The sequence below is a fragment of the Lotus japonicus genome, chromosome 1 (assembly GCF_012489685.1).
Source record: "Lotus japonicus ecotype B-129 chromosome 1, LjGifu_v1.2".
In the NCBI taxonomy this organism is placed as follows: domain Eukaryota; kingdom Viridiplantae; phylum Streptophyta; class Magnoliopsida; order Fabales; family Fabaceae; genus Lotus; species Lotus japonicus.
Genome location: NC_080041.1, coordinates 53,834,952 through 53,854,666, shown reverse-complemented (window position 1 = coordinate 53,854,666; position 19,715 = coordinate 53,834,952). Strand labels below are relative to the sequence as shown.

Here is a 19,715-nt window from a genome sequence, read left to right as displayed (position 1 = left end):
TACATAGTTTAATACATTTAAAACATAGGGTAGTTCGGAAAAAGTCACGTCTAAACCTCAAACTAATGTTTCGTATAATGGATTCTCTAATCTACAATATTCATCTAGAAACATGGCTCCATATAATCTCTTGATACAACCTGTTCAAAGATGCCATATTTCATGGTAAGATAAATCACATTGCAAATAACTGACAAATAAACCCCTTAATTCAAAAGTATATATAAAAGCCATACCAGAAAATAGAGTTTCGCCAAAGAATGTTGAGAAAAATTGTCTGGGTAATAGCCACCACCAATGCCTACATACTCAACCTCTAAAACTTTTTTTTTTTGAAAAAAGTTCTTTAGGGGGAAGCCACCAGATGTGATAAAATGTGGTCAATGGGTCAATGAGTAGTGTAAACTGTAAAGAGTCATTTGGATGAAGAAGCCACCACATGTGATTAATGACCCATCTGAAACTGCAAAATAAAAAAAAAGTTATTGACCTGAAAGTAGGAGTAATGTTAGTTATTTCAAGTATATTAAATTCAATCAATTTCAATTACTATTAATTAAGAAATGCAAAAGTTTAAAAGCAATTACGTTTAGGAATAGTATCAATATTTGACATAGATGACTATAAGATTTACTCATAAGTCAAAATTGAATAACTGGGGAAGCCACAATTATTTACCCTGATTTGGAGTGCTTGAAGGAACACGAATTGGAGCTCTTTGTGGCTGTCTAACAGTAGACAATTTAGGTCTTTGAGAAGCCTTTGTTGAGGGTTTCTCCATGTTTACTCCGGATAGAATATTAGGAGAAATATTCTCATCTTCCAAAATAAAAAAAGGGAATTTAATATAAAAAAAATAATTAAAAATATACAATTATACTAAAAGAACAATAGTACACATTATCAAATTATATAGAAGTATACCTTGATGCCACAATCTCATTGCTTGCATCCCCTTCTGACGTGGTTCCCTGGCCTGTTGAAGAGAATAAGAGCCTCCAAAGGTTGTGCCTGCATATCAAATAAAAGAATACAGATTATAATTTTGGTAGAAAGAATAATGATTAGAAAACAAGAACTTAAAAAAAATGTAAGTGTCCAGATATGGTACGTTGATGCAAGTTAGATAATGGAGATCTTCCATTAGAATTCAATGTAGTTGGGACGTGATGTATTTGTGATGATGAAGGAATCGTTTTTGGTTTCTTTGTATGCCGTGGAGTGGATGGATTCTGATCAATAATAACAGATTGATTTGAAATTGGCGTGGGGGAACTATGAAGAATAGGTAGTGTAGCATTAGGTGTATGCTCAACGACCACCGAAGCTAATCGCTTACTTCTTCTAGCAGCCAGACGCAATGCAAGACTTTCCTTTGCACTAATGTTGTCCATGATTCAACTTTGCTGAAAAGGAACTAAAGTCAGGACATTTACACACTCATTTGAAATCAGGATATTGCCCATGCTCTATTTATGCTGTTTGAATCCTAATAATTCCAAAGGTTTCACATTCAAAAGTTTAAAAATAATTCCAAAGGTTTCATTTGAATTAATATACAATTTATTGTGTAGTCATGTTTATGGAGCTGCCATAGTGTAGTCATGTTTATGGAGCTGCCATAGTCATAAATTATTCTTGTAAGTTACATAGTCAATTTCGAATTTGATTTTATTTAAGAAAAAGATGATTGAAACTTTTTTTCATGAAAGAATAATTAATGAATCTTATAATTGTCCTATAGTTCATTCGCTGGAAGTTATAAAGCCATGCACCAATTTAAGTTTCCATGTACATAATCAAGTAAACATTTAAGATTTAAAATTTATATCTTTAAGTAAACGTGTAACAATAAATTATTTTACTCCACTATCTGTTTGAAAGCCGTGAAAGGTGTTATAATTGAATATTATTAGTATGCTTTTCTTAATAATCTGCACCATTTCCAAACACACATGTTATAAAAGAAATCCAACTCATCAATTTCAGAAGTTCAAAGAGTTAGGACTAAAAAGAAATAAAAAATCAGTAACGAAATAATGAGTGTAGTTATCAGCGTGAGATTTTTGAAATTGGATTTTAAATGCTTATTTAAAAATTGAGATAACTCACTTGGTCATTGGCTAGTTTAATTTAAATTCTATTCAATCTGGTACAATGAATCCACAAATTGAGTATTAAACGTTAACATAATTCCAATGGCAATTTTCTTTGAAACATTCAAGGGAACTTATCACGCTTAAATTTGATTGGGCCATCATCAAGGTTGTTTTTAAGTCAAAATAACGGATTATATAAGTAGATAGAAATAAATTGATTGGTTAATTAATGGTCGGTGGGAAAGAAATTCGAGAGGAATAATTAATAAGAGGCATAAAACTGATTAAAAAAAATCAAAATATAAATAAATCAAGTGGCTTATTACCTGACTACCCTCAACTTAATTCTAATTATCAAAAGTACCACTTTGAAGTTTCTATAAGTAGAAATAATTTTTTCTTTTTGATTTATTTAATTATAGAGAAAATTGGTGAAAGGTATCTTAGTGTGTGACATGTGTCAAAACTTTCCTTCTTATAGTTTCTCTTTTATATTGTATTTAGATTCCAGCAATTTTATTTTTTTTAGATGCATTGAAGTTTTGAAGAACTTTGTTTCTGTTCTACAATATGATAGAGCAAATTATTAAGTTATTTCTATTATGAATATCTGTTTCGTTTGCTTACGTTAGTCATGACACACATTCAATAAAAAATCAAAACGTTTAAGTTATTTTAAATTATTTAATCCATTATTTATGGACAATTATGAGCATATATTACAAGCTTTTGTTACGCAGCCGTGTTTTAAAAGCATCAGAAGTTTAAGGAAAAAAAATAACCAATGAAGAAATTTTTTTTAAAATAAATAAAACCGAAAAAGGTTAAAAATTATGGTAAAATTAGTTGCGATAATTTGACTTTTAATAAATAGTGGTATATTCATTTTGGTAGTTTAGGATGTTGTTTAATTGTATTGTTTTTCTTTTTGAAATAATTGAATTATTTTTCAGTACAACCAAACAGAAATTTTGAAAACCATACTAATAAAAAAAATTAAAAGAGAAATTATCAAGCTTAATTTCGTGCTTTAAATGTCCACCCAAATTTAATGGGATAAAAAAGGTTTTATGCATAAAATTGACTTCCTTGCAGGTGAAATTATTTAATGAAATTCATTATGATTTCCGGAAAAAAAGCATCAAATTAGGGCTGAAATTTGGAGTAATAAATCAATTTATGCACATATTAATTATCATCATTAAATTTCACAATTAAAATACATTTATCAGATATTGATCAGGTTTTTTTTATCAATATCTGGTCATGATAATCTCCCTTATTAATTACAGAAATACCAAAGATATTGATCAGGTTTTTAAATCTTCAGATCAGGTTTTGTTTTAAACAATATTGATCAGGTTACAAAAACAAAACTAAATATATCTTTCTTATTAAAACCTGATAGATTATTTTGTTTTAAAAAAAAATAACTAAGAAGCAATTTGTTTATTTATTAATTTCATAAAAGTAGTCTTCATTTTTTTGCATTACAAAATCAATTTCGAAACAAACTACATTTAGTTTCCAACAACTGAGTTATTTGAATTTGGAAAATATTAAATAAGAAATTTGCAATAAATAACACATTAATTATTTTCATTTCAAATTAGTACCAACTAGCAATCACCTAAAATTTATCAATTTGTCACGGATGGAAATTTCGTTCACAGGAATTTTAAACAAGGAAAGTTCATCATCAATCAATTTTATAACATGTAATAAATGGCTGCTTTAATGATTTACTTTTGTTTAGTTTAAAAAAAAATTTCAAATTTTGAAAATTCAAGTTTTTAGAGTAAAACCACCATTTTTTAAAAAAAATTCAAAATAATAAACGTATATGTAATTTAATTTGATTACAGTATATATATATTAACGAAAATTCAACCACTTATTTTCCATTGTCTACTTTTCTATGAATTCTCCACTACCCACTTTCTAATACTATCTGTCATGAAAAAAATCAATGAATCCTAGTACCCCAGTTTGTCCTTCACAAACCAATAATTTTTCGCATGAGACTACTGTTACACCATGAAGTTCAGTGATAATCAACACTGCTTCATCATCTTCTTCAAAATCTAGAAAAAGAAAAGGTATGAAAACACTTTGTTCATAAAAAGAGTAAGCGAAATAATCATCGTTTTATTACTGAGATATTCAATTACCAATATATGCAGATGAAAATTTGCCTCCACTAAAACATTCTTCCCCATCATCTGGACTTTCAAAGAAACAACGAGGTTGGTATATAATATTAGTTCATTATAATAGTGTGGTGAAAATGATTTGCATTAGTACTAATGTATGAAGTTCATTCTACAGACGAGAACTTGCGTCCTGTCCATACAAATGTGATCACGTCTCCACTATTGGGCCAGTTAAATTGTACTCATGCATTGTCAAATTCATCTTTAAGAACACCATTTTCAAATCTATCTTCGGGTAATTTCATATACATAATTTCATTTCGTATTTTTCTATTTTGATTTGAAATCTTTAAAAACAATTAAGATATCATTTGTCTAACTACAACAATCAATATTGTTTTTTTTGAGAACAAAGCTTTATTCAAGATTGAAACAAAAGATGAGGACAATCCCCCTCATCTGGGAATTACACTGCAATGGTAGAATTGAAGTAGTGAAAATCTTTTACAAAAGCAGCACCACGTTTAGCCAGTTTATCCGCATTGGAGTTTGCTTCACGATATATATGCGAGACTTTGAGACAATTGAGCTCAGCAACCCACAAATCAATCTGATTCAAATAACTGATAAGCTTCCAAGGTCTATTACTCGGATTATTAGCCCAGCCAACTGCTAAGGATGAATCACTTTCAATCGTCAGGTTTCTAATGTTCCTGATCAAACAGAATTGGAGAGCCTCATGGATAACCCTGACCTCAGCCTCAAAAGCAAACCCTTCTCCAATATTCTTTGAGAAGAAACCCAAAATTTCTTCCCTGGAGTTTCTAATGATACTCCCCTATGCCGCAAATCCCAGGACAGCCTCTAGCCGCACCATCTACTTTAACTTTGATGAGACCCAAGTCGGGTGGTAACCATGTAGCAGAGCGGATATTCAATGGTCTAAAGGGAAGTTTGATTAGCTCAAAATTTATGGAGAGCGGGTCAATCGTATAAGAGCAGGATTGAAGCAGGGGTAGAGCCCACCAGCCAATACGTAGGAGATGAGAATCCCAAACCTCCGAGCATACAAAGCATTTCTGGTTAAAACATGCATCGTTACGAGATAACCAGATGGACCACAACAGGGCATATGGGATCAAGCTCCAAAGGACTTTATCAGATATACATCAAAGAGAGTCCCACTCAGCCATAAGCTCAGACAAGGATGTTGGAATGACCCAAGATAGACCTTCTTAGAGGAATATGGAAGACCACAGGCTCCAAGAATTGCAGCAATGTAAAAATAGATGGGTTGTATTTTCACACACCTCATTACATAGAACACATTGGTCTGAGGTAGTGAGAACAACACCTCTGGCTTGGAGGTTAGCTTTAGTTGCAATCTTGTTCCTCATGGCTTGCCAGAAGAATAGGCCAACTTTAGGTGGAATGAGTTTTGACACTGCTTTAGGAACCTGCCAATTATGCTGGGAAAAAACCTGCCCCTTGACCCAGCAGCACAAATCTTTCACAGAAAAGAGGCCATTCTGATTTCATTTCCAGATGACAACATCCTCACGCCTAGCAGCTGGAACATAGCCATTAATGATCGCACAAAGTTGATCATAAAGTTCCAATTCCCAAATGAAGAAGCTACGACAGAATGACAATGACCATTGCCATTTTCCCGCACGGAACATGCCCACATCAGCTATTCGGGCCTCACGGTTGTCACTCATAGCAAACAACCGGGGAAATAGGTCGCATAGGGCTAAATCGTTCACCCAAAGATCAATCCATAATTTCGTCTTTCTCCCATCCCCAATAGCGATACCAAGGTTCTCTTTAAAACCAGCAGACATCACATGGTCATCTAGTAGAACCCGCATAATGTCTCTGATGATATTGGACCATGGGACATGACTAACAGGTTCTTTGTGAAGTAAAAGGGGGGATGACTTGTGATTGTATCGTTCCACAATGACCTTCCTCCATAGGCTATCGGTCTCCCTACCATATCTCCATGCCCATTTGAGCAATAGTGCCCTATTTCTCCATTCCAGGAAGCCAAGGCCCAACCCTCCAGCCTCTTTATTTAAGCAAACTTGTTCCCAACAAATCCAGTTTATCTTACCATGACCCTGTTCTCTGCCCCACAGAAACGCGCGAAGGGTTTTCTCGACATCCGCCACCACGCCTTTGGGCGCCTTGAATATTGTCATTAGGACCAGAGGAATTGTACATAGAACAGATTTGATTAATACCAACCTTCCACTGAGGGAGATGAACTTGGAATTCCATGATCTTGCTTTACAGCTTAATTTATTCAACATTGGTTTCCAGAAGTCTACTCTTCTAGGGTTACCACCCAAAGGTGCCCCCAAATATTGAATAGGAAGAGCACCCACCTTCCATCCAAAGGTTCTAGCATAACGAACCACCTCATCATGCTGAACATTGCATCCTAGCAGCTCAACTTGGTTCAAACATCACCTAACACAATACTTTTTCTTCTTCAAGGATCAATAGAAAATAAAAAGGTATGCAAATTTTACCTCTACGAAATTACAACAAAAAATCTGTATATATAAATTTAATATTAGTGTTTTAATGACCAAACTTTGATTTCAGCAGGCAGCGCTTCGTCCTCAACAATCTTGAACTCAGTAGTTTCATGTTATTCATATGCTACCTATAGCCCATATGCAGGGATTAATCCGGATGCTCGCTCTTATTATGCTCGGCTAGCAAGGTTTAGGTGAATGTCCATCAGGAAAAATAAAAAGTCTACTTCAAACATCATAACAGGTATATGTTTACCTAAAAAACAGTAGTTTCTTTAGACCATTTTTTTTCTAGATTAATGCTATATCTGTACTGGAACAAAAATCATATCATTCTCAACCATCATCATCACGCGCTAGAAGTGGTAATCGTACGTCAAATGGATCTTCAAATTCTCAAAATTTTACACCCACTCTACCTACCAAAAATAGACGGTTGATTTCACAATCCGTCATACAACAAGTTGTTGGAAGAAATGTACATTTTGAACCTAACAATACAGAATCCGTTCAAATCTCGTCGTTGCATGATCATCCCAGCTCTACGATTCCTAATTCGATGAATCATGATAACGTATCGCAATTGTTTGCTAAGGCTGAGGCAACAAGTAAGGACAACGATTTATATCATATATAACTTTTTAATACAACTACATATACATATTGATTTAGATAATCTTTTTTTCATTTTAGCTTTGCTTTATGTCGGAGATGCATCATCTACGTGCTCTCATTGCAAGTCTATCATGTGGCTGGAAGAGAGGGTTGGAAAACCTGGACGAAAGATCAATCCTGAATTTTCATTATGCTGCATGAAAGGAAAAGTTCACCTTCCAATCTTGAAAAAACCTCCTCGACTTCTACATAATTTGCTATCCAACCATGATTCAAGGTCCAGGAATTTCAAAGAAAATATAAGGGCCTTCAATAGTTTATTTTCTTTTACGTCTCTTGATGGAAAAGTTGAGTCAGGAATAAATGATGGTAACGATCCTCCTCAGTTTATATTAAGTGGTCAAAACTACCATCGAATAGGCAGTCTGGTACCAGCGGACGGTGCTGCTCCTAAGTTTGTTCAACTATACATATATGACACTCAGAATGAAGTATCAAATAGATTAAAGCATTTCAGGTTAGTTTAGTTACAGTTACAATTTTAACATAACCTTATTTCCTTTACCTTAATTAGTGTTTTTTATATAAAAAAAAATTAAAAGCGAGCATCATATGATTTATTACAGGCCAGGTCAAGGACTTCAACCACTTGATCGTTCATTGATCAGTGACTTGACTTCAATGATTGACCAGAAAAATAAATTGGTTCAGCTGTTTCGCAAGGCTAAAGAGTTTGTACAACTTGGTTTGTACAACTTGACTCAACCTCAAATTTCTACATCAGGCTGTATCGTAGCAGGAGCAAAGACCCAAGAACCTATAATATTCCATCAGTAGATGAGGTTGCAACATTGGTTGTTGGAGACTTTGAAAACATGGACAAAGGTAGAGACATAATTGTGAGCAAATACGGCGAAGGTCTTCAACGGATTCATGAGACACACCCTTCATTCATTCCACTTCAGTATCCGCTATTATTTCCTTTTGGAGAAGATGGATTCCATGAAGGTATTCCATTGAGGGATAAAGCAATGAACCAAAGTGGGCGAAAGAGGCTAACTGTCACACTAAGAGAGTTCTTAGCATTCCATATACAAGAAAGGAATATTGAGCATGGCAATATAACTACAGGTCGTCTATTCCAACAATTTGTTGTAGACGCCTATACTATGGTTGAATCTCAAAGATTATCTTTTATCAGAAATAATCAAAATGTGATACGGTCCGATGTATTGTCCGGACTACAAGAAGCTGTCAATAGGGGAGATGTCAGACCTTCTCCTACGGGAAAGCGTGTCATACTACCTCCTTCTTTCACTGGTGGGCCTCGATTCATGTTTAACAACTGTCAGGATGCCATGACTAAAATGCAAACGTTTTGGTTATCCAGATTTGTTCATAACCATGACATGTAATTCAAAATGGAAGGAAATATATGATCATGTCACTGCAAGAGGACAACGGGCGGATGAGAGACCCGACATCGTCTGCCGTGTTTTCAAAATGAAACTTGACAATCTAATGAATGATTTAAAGAAGGAACGAATATTTGGAGAGGTGCACGCAGGTGATTGCTTCGAAATCTTTGTTGTTGTTTTTTTCATAATCTAATTAGCTCATCATTTGTAGAAATCAAGTTTATAGTACTGCTAAATACTTTATGGGTATACACGTAAACACGTATTAAAATTGATTTTCAATTCATAACATATGGAAATGATGGAAAGATTTTTTGCTACATCGGAAAATGAAATGATGGAAAGATTAAGTATTGATTAAACAAATTATTTATTATTCAGAATTCACTAACTATTACATACATAGGAAATTTGAATAATTTCTCAATTACATGCAAATCACAATTATTATTAATCAACACACCACACTAATTAAAAAACACATTTATTATTCCTTTAACTTTAAAAACTATTTGAAAATCTGAATCTCATTTACTATGCGTTTAACCCGGTCAACAACACATTAATTTTATTGTCAACACAGGCCCTAGATTTCTACCGTATATAATGCAAAATTAATTATTATGATCAATAATTACTAATTATCATATTAATCACGTAATTAATTATTTAGAAAAGGGAATTTATTATAATTAAAATAAGCGAAATTTACTGCACATTAATTATATGACAAATTTTTGTTAAGTCAACCATTATTTGTTTTCAGATTTTTTTAATCACTTAATTATTTAGAAAGCTTTAATTTCTTATAATTGCTGACTTAATTATTCTGCTCTAAATATCCCAAAATTAGTGAACATCATCAAGGTATCTTTAATTAGTAATTAAAATTAATAAAATATAGCATCAAGTAAATAAATTTATTATAATTAAAATATGCGAAATTTACTGCACATTAATTATATGACAATTTTTTGTTAAGTCAACCATTATCTGTTTTTAAATTTATACAGGAATCCCATGATTTCTCCTTTTATTCTTTCTCATGATCCACAATATAAAAGAAAATATGTAATGGTGAGATTATAATCCATTAAAATTTTAAAAAAATAAAGAACTCTCCGCTCAGCATTCTATTCACAAGAACCCAAACCTTGACAGCAACTCTCATCTCCTTGAGGGTTTAACGTGCTAAACCCTAGTTTCCTTCCACCGTTGCCGGACGCACGAGTGCACGACGCTCACTCCTTCACTTTCGTTGTAAGTAATTTTTGCCCTTTTCGTTTTCATGTGATTTTTCGCCTAACTTTTCTTACCCTCTTCTTCGTTAATTCATTATCAATTTATGCATCTACCTGCTTATTTTATTACTATGCAATGCAGGCGTTGCTACAATCTAGACAATGTTTTCTGGTGTGAAATTCATTCCCCGTGACCAGGTTTGTTTGTACAGTTACTATTTATGCTTTCTAGCTGCTACTGTTATTTCCCATTGCTAGGTCTCATTGTGTTTTGTATTCTACTGCATTCATGCGTATAGATACGGAGAAGGAAAAGAGATCTTGATGGTACTTCATCAAATGATGATTCTGGTGAGAGGTCTAAAAGAAAATCAAGATCTGCCGAAACTGCCGTAAGTAATACAAGAAAAGACATGGGTTTAGCTTGGATGCTTAGGCCTGAAAGTAAGAGGCCTGCATTTTTCGAAACAGAATTGTCAGAGGAAGTTCCTATTCAAGTGGTTTGTCTCTGGAAATTTCCAACCTTTAGGTGTTAGAATGTCTTGCTCCTTCTATATTTATACTTCATCTTTTAATCTTGTGTTAAAATGACTGAGTTGTTTGTTTTCTTTTTCAGTCAAAGAAGGTGAATCCGAAGGAATTGAACCCATATCTAAAGGATAATGACAGCGGTTATCCAGAAGAAAGTGACGGGGCTAAAGTTGGTGCAGACAAACTTCTATCTTCTTCCCTTGTTGGGGACCGGTTCCAGCAAAAGATAAATGGAAACCGGTTCTTGACCCAGCAAGAGCGCTGCCTCTTATGCTTAGAGAATCCGAATCGGCCTTTGCATTTGATCGTGTCCATCGCTAACTGGACTTATCTTATGCTGCCACAGTGGCAGCTCGTGGTGCCTGGTCATTGCTGCATTTTACCCATCCATGTGAGTTTAATTTCTACTACTGTCAGTTTTCCTTTGAGAGTCGCAGCCAGTTTACTTTAAACCAGCCCTAGCTTGCTCTTCATTGAACATAATGCCTGCAGTACGAGTTGTTAAGTGCTGTTTTAGATTATTTTTCGTGTTGGAGTGATGTGATATAACATGGGATTTCCCATCTGAAGATTTTCCTCAATGACTAGTAGAACCTTTACTTAATGAATGGTGTGAGTCGAACCATCCAGGGACATACTGAAGTAGATCTTACAAATAAGAATAGATGTGTATCTGATGCAGTGTTATCAAATAGCGGCTATAGCGGCCGCGACCCGCTATAGCGTAGCGGATTTTAGGGCCACCGCAATCGCTACGCCGCGACATAGCGGCCACCGCGAGAAACGCAATTGCGGCCGCGACGGCCGTAGCGGCGCTGGAAGCTAAACAGAAATAGCGGATTTTCAGGAATACTGCACGTTTTTTTTTATTTTTTAGTTTTTTTAAATATGGTAATTCAGTAATTCTTGACTAGTGGGCCACCAACTGCCCAATTAACTCCCCATTAATTCGTTTTTGTTGCATTTTCTTTTTCTGTTTCACTGCTTTACCGCCCAATTAACTCCATATTAATTATTTTTTTCTATATTTACGCTTCATCATGAAGAATCACGACAGAATTGAAAAGGTTTCCAAAATCCTAATTCTCCTTCTCTCATCCTCCTTCTACAAGCCCAATTAACTCCCCATTAATTCGTTTTTGTTGCATTTCCTTTTTCTGTTTCACTGTTTTAAGACTTGTGTTTGGTTTATGTTGTTTTAAGTCTTTTGACATTTGATTTGAGCTGGTGGCACCCTTTAATAGTTAAAATTTGGTTGTTAAAAATGATGATTTTATGCAGTTTTTATTGTTATGTGATAAGCTGTTGTTTTTTATGCAGTTTTTATTTGTTCATTTCAAATGTTTCTGCTCTAGTATTGCAATAGATGTCTGATAAGCTGTTTTTTTTTTTATAATATTTTACTTATTTTAACCGCTGTTTGCCCGTGACGCTATCCGCTAAACGCAATAGCGGATTTTGGCCTCACCGCGATTTTCCGCGATCGCGATTTGACAACACTGATCTGATGCTTCTTGATAGTAGGATAATAACTTGGTAAGATGTAGTGTTATTGCATGTCTTGGAAGTACCACTTATTTGTATAAATGTGATGTGAATTAAAAGTGGATCAACTGATTTTTGAGCCTGTTGATTTGTGCCACATGTCAACTGTGTTATTTTTGTTCTTAATTGTTTTCTTTTGCAATGTTGTGACAGCATGAATCAGCTACAAGAAGTGTGGATGATAATGTGTGGGTCGAAATTCGAAACTTCAAGAAATCTTTAATTACGATGTTTGCAAAGCAAGGGAAGGAGGTAGTGTTTCTTGAGACACTGCTAGGGTTGGCGGAACAACGACGCCACTGCATGATTGAATGTATTCCTTTACCCCAACATATTGCTAAACAGGCTCCTTTATTCTTTAAAAAGGTGAGGTGCCAAACTTTGTTACTTGGTTTTACTTTGTGCATTGCTTGCTTTTTTTTCCAGAGTCTATGGTTTTCATTTGTGCATCCTTGAAATGGAATAATATCCTTGTGAACATATTAAGGTTCGGCTTGGGAACATATATCCTTGTGAACATATTAAGGTCCTACTATGGTTAACATCATCTACAATTGGGATGTCCTTCATTGATGAAATAACAAATATACAGTGCAAATTGCAAATAGGGCGTTTACTAGTTTCTTTTATCACACTTTGATAAAGGGATTGATGAATTCCATTTTGTGAAATTGGAATTGGTTAACTTGGAGAAAATGAGCTACAAATTAAACATTGGCAAGTGCCTCTAACTATCTTCCCATAAAAGCTTTTAACTATACAGTCTTGACTGCTACTGCTGCTTTTGTCTTCATGGGCCATTGCTGGCTTCTTCCCCCTAATTGTATTTGGTGGTCCAGTGTGAGATTTAGGGAGCCTAAAACTGCCGCTCATGCTTATTTGTGAGCCTAAACCAAAACAAAAATAGCTAGATAAGTAATGTTGAGGTCAAGGAAAGGTTTACTAAATGATGTTTTTTCTGTCACCCAATTTACCTAGTTTTCACTTGAGATTATTGGTATTCCTGTGCTTTTGGTAATAGATCCATTGTATCTTGTTCTTTTTTACTATGATGACACTTTTTATTAGGGTACATTGTATGAATGTGTACATAGTTACACTTTAGTAGTTGCTGACTGTACTAACAGTCAGCACTAGGGTTGTTATAATGAGCTGGCAATTCAGTTAGGCTATGCGGTTATGCTTAGCTGTCAACTGAGTCAGTTAGAGTTTGAGTTTGTTAAGCTTGTTGAACAAGCTATAGAGTTCTATATAAGTTATAATCAGTCTCTTGTATCATTAGCTTTTCAATCATCAATGATAAACACTTTTTACAATTCTGAGTTTATCTAACATGGTATCAGAGCTGGTCTGATCCAAGCCATGACTTCCGCTTCAAAAAAAAAAAAAAAAAAACAACGAAAAAAAAAAATCCGGCATTGTATGATTCTATCCATTATCTTTTTTAATATTATGTCATTCTTTTGCATGTGCATTTCAGATTAGAAACTCACTGATTTTAAATTGAATTTATCACAGGCAATTGATGAAGCTGACGATGAGTGGAGCCAGCACAATGCAAAGAAACTTATTGATACAAGCCAAAAGGGGTTGCGCAATTCAATTCCGGAGCATTTCCCGTATTTCCACGTCGAATTTGGTCTGAACAAAGGTTTCGTCCATGTTATTGATGACGAAAAACTGTTCAAGAGAAGCTTCGGGTTGAATGTGATAAGAGGCCTGCTTTACCAAAGAATGGGAACCTTTCGACTGGACAAAACAACTTCATGAAACATCTTAACACATTGTACAAATTTGCAATTCTGTTTCAGCTTTTAAATTTGTAAGGAGCCTGAACACTTTTAGTGCTCTTCAAATTTGTATATATTGGACAAATCAAACTTGCATATATGCTATTCAACCGCTAGTGTGACTAGTCTCTGACTTTTCAAATTAAAGTGCTTTTAAATTTTTGTTGAGTGTTTATACATTGTTGAACCTTACAATTGATATTACAGGGAAATGAAATGCTACTAATATACTCTGTTCAACACATTTATCATTACTGCATGTCTCATGAAGTCAAAATGTCAAATTGAGTTCAGTCCCTATTTTGTTGAAGAGAACTATGGTGCCAAACAGGAAGACATCATCCTTTACGGTCAATTTGTTGGAAGTGGTCCTACTTTGGATCTTGCTGCCCGGTTACCCCGACTTAGGGCTGTTGTTCTCCATAGTCCTATACTATCAGGGTTGAAAGTCATGTACCCTGTAAAAAGGACTTACTGGTTTGACATTTATAAGATTAGATTTTTCATTGTCCTCTATATGTTAAATGTTATTTAATTTCAGAATTATGTATATGAGCTTATGTACCTGAACTTAGTTCTATGTTATTGTTGTGCAGAACATTGATAAAATTCCATTGGTGAAGTGCCCACTGCCACTGCCCAGTGCTAGTAACTCATGTAAGTATTCCTCTTTGTTGCGGTGGATTGGCCACTATTATTTTGTCATTTGTGGTTGTTGTAAACCTATAACTGGCATCCAGTGAACAATTTCATTAATGGTTGTCGTAATTAGTTTAGTGCACATTTTGGTGTTCAAAGTGATAAATAGAATCTCTTTTGCACAAACAACCTCCATATTGTTAAAGTATCTGCATTTTTAGGGCTGACATTTGTGATGAAAATCATGATATGGTTGATAAATGGATAACTTTTTTCATAGCATGAACTAGATAACACAAGAAGCATGAGTCTGTTTGTTGTGGCTGATTTTTCAGCATCTAAGTTGAATAGATATCAGCCATTGTTGGTGATATCAACGTTTTTAAAATTGAATTCTTGTGAATATTTTAACTTGGCTTAGTAAATATTTCTTTTTAGTAGCTATTCTTTTGGGCGCAAAGCGTTTCATAATTCATATAGCTTTACTAATTTGCCATCATTCCCATACTTTCTTCAGGGAACTGCTGATGAGGTTGTTGATTGCTCTCACGGTAAGCAGTTATGGGAGCTATGTCAACAGAAATACGAACCTTTATGGATCAAAGGAGGAAATCACTGTAATTTGGAGCTCTATCCAGAATACCTTCGACATCTCAGAAAATTCATATCAACAGTAGAAAAGTCACCATCCCAAAGAGTGAGTTTTAGGAGAAGCGTAGATAGAGTTGAACAATCCAGAGGAAGCACTGATTGCTTTGAAACACCCAGGAAAGAGTACTGAAAAGAGGGACAAACCAAGGAAAAACGCCAAGAGGATAGAGAAACTGAAATTTCATGAATACAAATTCAACAATGCCGAAAAATTAGAGAAGTTAAGAGTCCAATTTGACCAAACGGAGAGGTCGCGATGAAGCTTGGAGTTTAGTGATAAATCCAGGAGCATTGAGTTCCAAGATAAATCCAGGAGAAGTGTTGATGTTCCGTTTGAGAGGCCTCGGAAGAGCATTGATTGGCTGGACAGAATTCGAGCTAGCTGAACCTCTTGAAGGATGTGCAGTATTGCAACTGGGTTTGCTACATGGGAAGGAAAGATACAAAGATACAAGTTACGTACAATCCTTATCTCTTAGCTTTCTAGTAGGTGCCGGTAGCAAGTGTTCCCTTACTGTTAGTATTTGTGCTGGTTCATTCCTTGTGTAATTAGGTGCTGGTTGTGAGTTGATTTGGTTTTTTCAGTTTCTTTGTTGTACTATGGGTGGAGTACCCCTTGCACTCCTATTTATGAAATTCATTTGCGTATAAAAAAAAAAACGTACAACGCGTTTAACTTATGGTTTGCAGAATGCATATTTTGCTCTTGCAGTTTCGTACTTTCATTACAATGTTAGTTTGAAATTGATATGTTCAGTTCAGACTGATATTCTTGGTTTTTATTTATTCTTTCCAATTGATGTGACTCTAACCTTGTTTTAGTCTCAAGAGAGTAAATGAACCTCATGTCAAAGATGGCCATTATGTTTAAAAAAAATAAAGACGGCCATTACTAACTTGATTTGTGAGGGGCCCATCACTAAGATTAAAAAGAATGTCAAATGGGCCATATCATCCATATAAATTAAAGAAGCAATATGCACTTATAATGGTTAACCCCCGAGTGGTAGAAAGAAAGAAAAGTACAATGCCGAGAGAAAAGAAAGTGTTGCAATGGCAACTAGAAAAAAAAAGTTCTCCATTGATGGTTTTGTTTTGGTTAACCCATTGATGGATGTTTATGAGTGCCAATCTACTTTGTTTTCCATGAAGTTCCATTATAGTGATCCTGATATTGGGAGCATTATTTTTACATAATTATTTTATGACTTTACTTATTTTTTTTAGAAAGAAAAAGTTTATTGAATGCGCAAGAAGTCGAGATATAGATCCTCTCGACAATGGATTAAGTACAAAGCAAAGCAAAACGAAAACAACACAACGAAAGCAACAAACACCAACCTACAAGATACAAACACACGCCAACCTACAATGATACAAACACAAAAAGACCGCCAAGAAAAACGCAAACCGAAATCATGCAAACCAATCAATGCAAACTCCCAGACACTGCATACTTCTTTGGATGAGTAGCTCTAAGATGCTCTACACAAGCTTGAAGAATCTCATCATCTATACCAGAAAACTCAAGTCCACAAGATTTCCCCGTCTCAATCAAGCGCCGCGCCCTCTCAAAAACGCAATCTGGATCCTGTTCTGTGACCAGAAGCATACGATCCTCAACGGTTACAGGTGACTCTAACACATCTGACATGTCACTATCCTCGGCTATCACGACCTGTTTATCCATCTTATTCAGGGGTCGACCTCTCCCCTTATGCAGTTTCCAAGCCCGACCCTTACCTCTCCGACCCGATCCCCCAGATGATACAGACTCCACCAAATCACCATCAACCTCACTAACCTTCGTCCCCGCCGGTTGCTCCTCTCGTGACAGCACATTGAAATGAGAGAATACAACGTCCAAAGGAATCGAAAAAGGCACAACGCGCTGACCAGGAGGGACGATAGAAACCACCGACTCACCATATAACCCATCGGTGTTAGGAATGATAGCACTGTCAGGCTCTGATTCGGGCGTATATATAAATAAATTTGAGAAACATCCTCTCTCATCATGAGTACAATAAAAATCCTCAAAACACCCCAACAAGCATAAAACTATGCTTTAACACCACATCAAACAACCCCTAAAGCCTACATCACAAGGAGATATCCTCATTTGAAGCCGAAAGCAACGACAAGTTCAACTAAACAAAATCCTATCAAACCATACGACACATGAAAATAGAGATCCAACTAGCAGTGCAAACCAAAAAGATCCAACATCAAAAGACCAGACGACGCCATAATGTATTGTATAAGTTTATACTATCATGCCTAATACGACGTACTAAACGAGTCCTTATATACGAGATTATGTTGAATCACAATACCAATCAATTTGTGTTAATTTTTTACTTACTAAATGTATTCTCATTTTGAGAGAATGTAATATCTACGGATGAAAGACATGATAAAACATTAAAATAGTAAGTTGGGTGAGCAATAAAGGTGGGTTTCAAAGCAGGCAAAGTTGAGTGGGTATTGGGGAAGAGCAGTGCTATATAGCACGACAGGATTTTGCACGAGAGTGCACGAGCAGCAGCTAGTAGCGGTTTAAAACCGCCACTAGTTTGCGGTGCCAGAAAAAAACGCAAGGTTTACACATTTCTGGGGGTTTTAAACCGCCACTAGTTCGTAGTGCCAGGAAAAACCGCAAGCGTTACACGTTTCTGGCGGTTTAACTGCCTCGTGCTCCCATCGTGCTTACATCCTCGTGCACTCTATCATTATCCATTGGGGAAACATGACCATTCTGAAGATATTTCTCCAGCAGCCTCTTTTGAGATACTTTAAAATTTCTCCACGGCAACAGAATTGTCATGCCATAATAATTTTGAGAGTAAAACCGGGTATTTTTAGAGGAAAAGGATCATGCACTGAAAATGTAAAGTTTTTTTACACCGTCAACCAAGATTGTAAGGATCTTCCACGTAAATGAATAAAATAAAATAAAATAACAGATTTTCTCACATCCTTGAAATCTGATTGGTTAACGGTGTAAAAAAACTTTACTCCGTTAGTGCATAAGAATTTAAATTTATTCTTTTACCCCTTTTACAAATTTTCTCGGAATGCTAATTACCCCTGCCAAGTCACCATTCCACCCGATTAAAACTACCCATAAATCTAAATTTATTCTTTTACCCCTTTTACTAATTTTTTTCCACATTATTAAAAAAAAGCCTAAAACCGGTTTGGATAAATAATGTTTGATGCACAAATTTGAATGTATAAATATTGACATCTTAAACCGAATATACAAATTTAATCAAAATATAATTGAATAAGCATATGATCACCAAAATGTGAATGTATATATATATATTTGCATCTTATTTCCTGATGATGGCTTCGTTTTGGATACCTGCTTATTAGAGGTAATCTACTAAAAAAACATTAAATATGCTTCAATAAATGCTTTTTTGTTTGAATTCAAAATAGGCTCTATATCCTCATATATATATATATATTTTTTTATTTTTCTTTTAAAAAAATATATTTACATTTTAAACCGTCATTGAAGATGATTTGCCTCCTCCTTGCACCAACTTTACAATCCAATACATAATGATTCTGATTCGGGGCACTTTGAGCTTTGTTTGATTTAGAAGGGAAATAGAGAAGGAAGAAAGAAATAAGAGAGAAGATAAGTTGAGACAAAGATATGAGAAATATAATAAATTTTGTGTATTGTTTGATATGATAGAAGAGGAGCGAAAAAGAAGAGAGAAAGTCACTTTTTCTAAATTTGGAGAGTTGAACACAGTTTATGGCGGCTTAATCAATGTTAGCAGTGAAAAAAAATTAAAAACAATGCCCCACCATTTTGTTCTCAATTTGGAGAGACACTAAAGAGATGTTGACATCAGATTTTGAACTTGATGAAATTAAGGAAGCAGTTTGGGCATGTGACAACAATAAGAGCCCTAGGCCTGATGGGTATAATTTTGGACTCATCAAGGATTTCTCGGAGTTTCTAAAGGATGACATGGAGAGATTTCTTGATGAATTTCATGCAACCGGACGGTGGATGATGGGTACAAACTCGTCATTCATCACCCTAAGGTTGATTCTCCTCTCAATCTTAATGATTTCAGGCCCATTTCACTGGTTGGATGCTTATATAAGGTGGTGACTAAGATCTTGGCAGCTAGAATCAAGAAAGCTCTTCCAAAGGTAATTGACTGTAATCAATTTGCGTTTCTTGGTGGTCGCAGTATGCTTGGCAGTGTAGTGATTGCAAATGAGTCTGTTCACGAGGCTAAGAGTACGAAGACCCCACAACGCTTGTTCTTAAGGTTGATTTCAAGAAGGCATATGATTCTGTTAGATGAAGTTTTCTGGTTTACATGATAAGGAGGTTCAATTTTTGTGAGAAATGGATTTCTTGGGTTATGGGTTGTCTAAATTTGTCTTTTGTTTCTGTGCTTATAAATGGCAGCCCCACTGATGAATTTAAAATGGAAAAAGGTGTGAGACAG

The 19,715-nt window shown here is 35.1% G+C and overlaps 1 protein-coding gene and 1 pseudogene across 1 annotated transcript; both read left to right on the top strand.

Annotated features, from left to right (window-relative positions):
* The first annotated feature begins 10,234 nt into the window (after positions 1-10,234).
* Positions 10,235-13,920, top strand: LOC130738264 (uncharacterized). Its single transcript, XM_057590211.1, has 5 exons — positions 10,235-10,270; positions 10,372-10,572; positions 10,689-10,994; positions 12,302-12,514; positions 13,667-13,920. Exons 1-5 carry the CDS (start codon positions 10,235-10,237, stop codon positions 13,916-13,918), a joined length of 1,008 nt encoding a protein of 335 aa, XP_057446194.1. The 3' UTR covers positions 13,919-13,920.
* Positions 13,921-14,203: 283 nt separating this feature from the next.
* Positions 14,204-15,614, top strand: LOC130738256 (uncharacterized; annotated as a pseudogene).
* The last annotated feature ends 4,101 nt before the right edge of the window (positions 15,615-19,715 follow it).

Excerpts from the sequence above, each read along its gene's own strand:
- LOC130738264 (XM_057590211.1), top strand. The coding sequence starts at position 10,235 with ATGTTTTCTGGTGTGAAATTCATTCCCCGTGACCAG. Across the intron at positions 10,271-10,371 it reads AATTCATTCCCCGTGACCAG|ATACGGAGAAGGAAAAGAGA; the intron begins GTTTGTTTGTAC and ends TCATGCGTATAG. Across the intron at positions 10,573-10,688 it reads AGGAAGTTCCTATTCAAGTG|TCAAAGAAGGTGAATCCGAA; the intron begins GTTTGTCTCTGG and ends TTTCTTTTTCAG.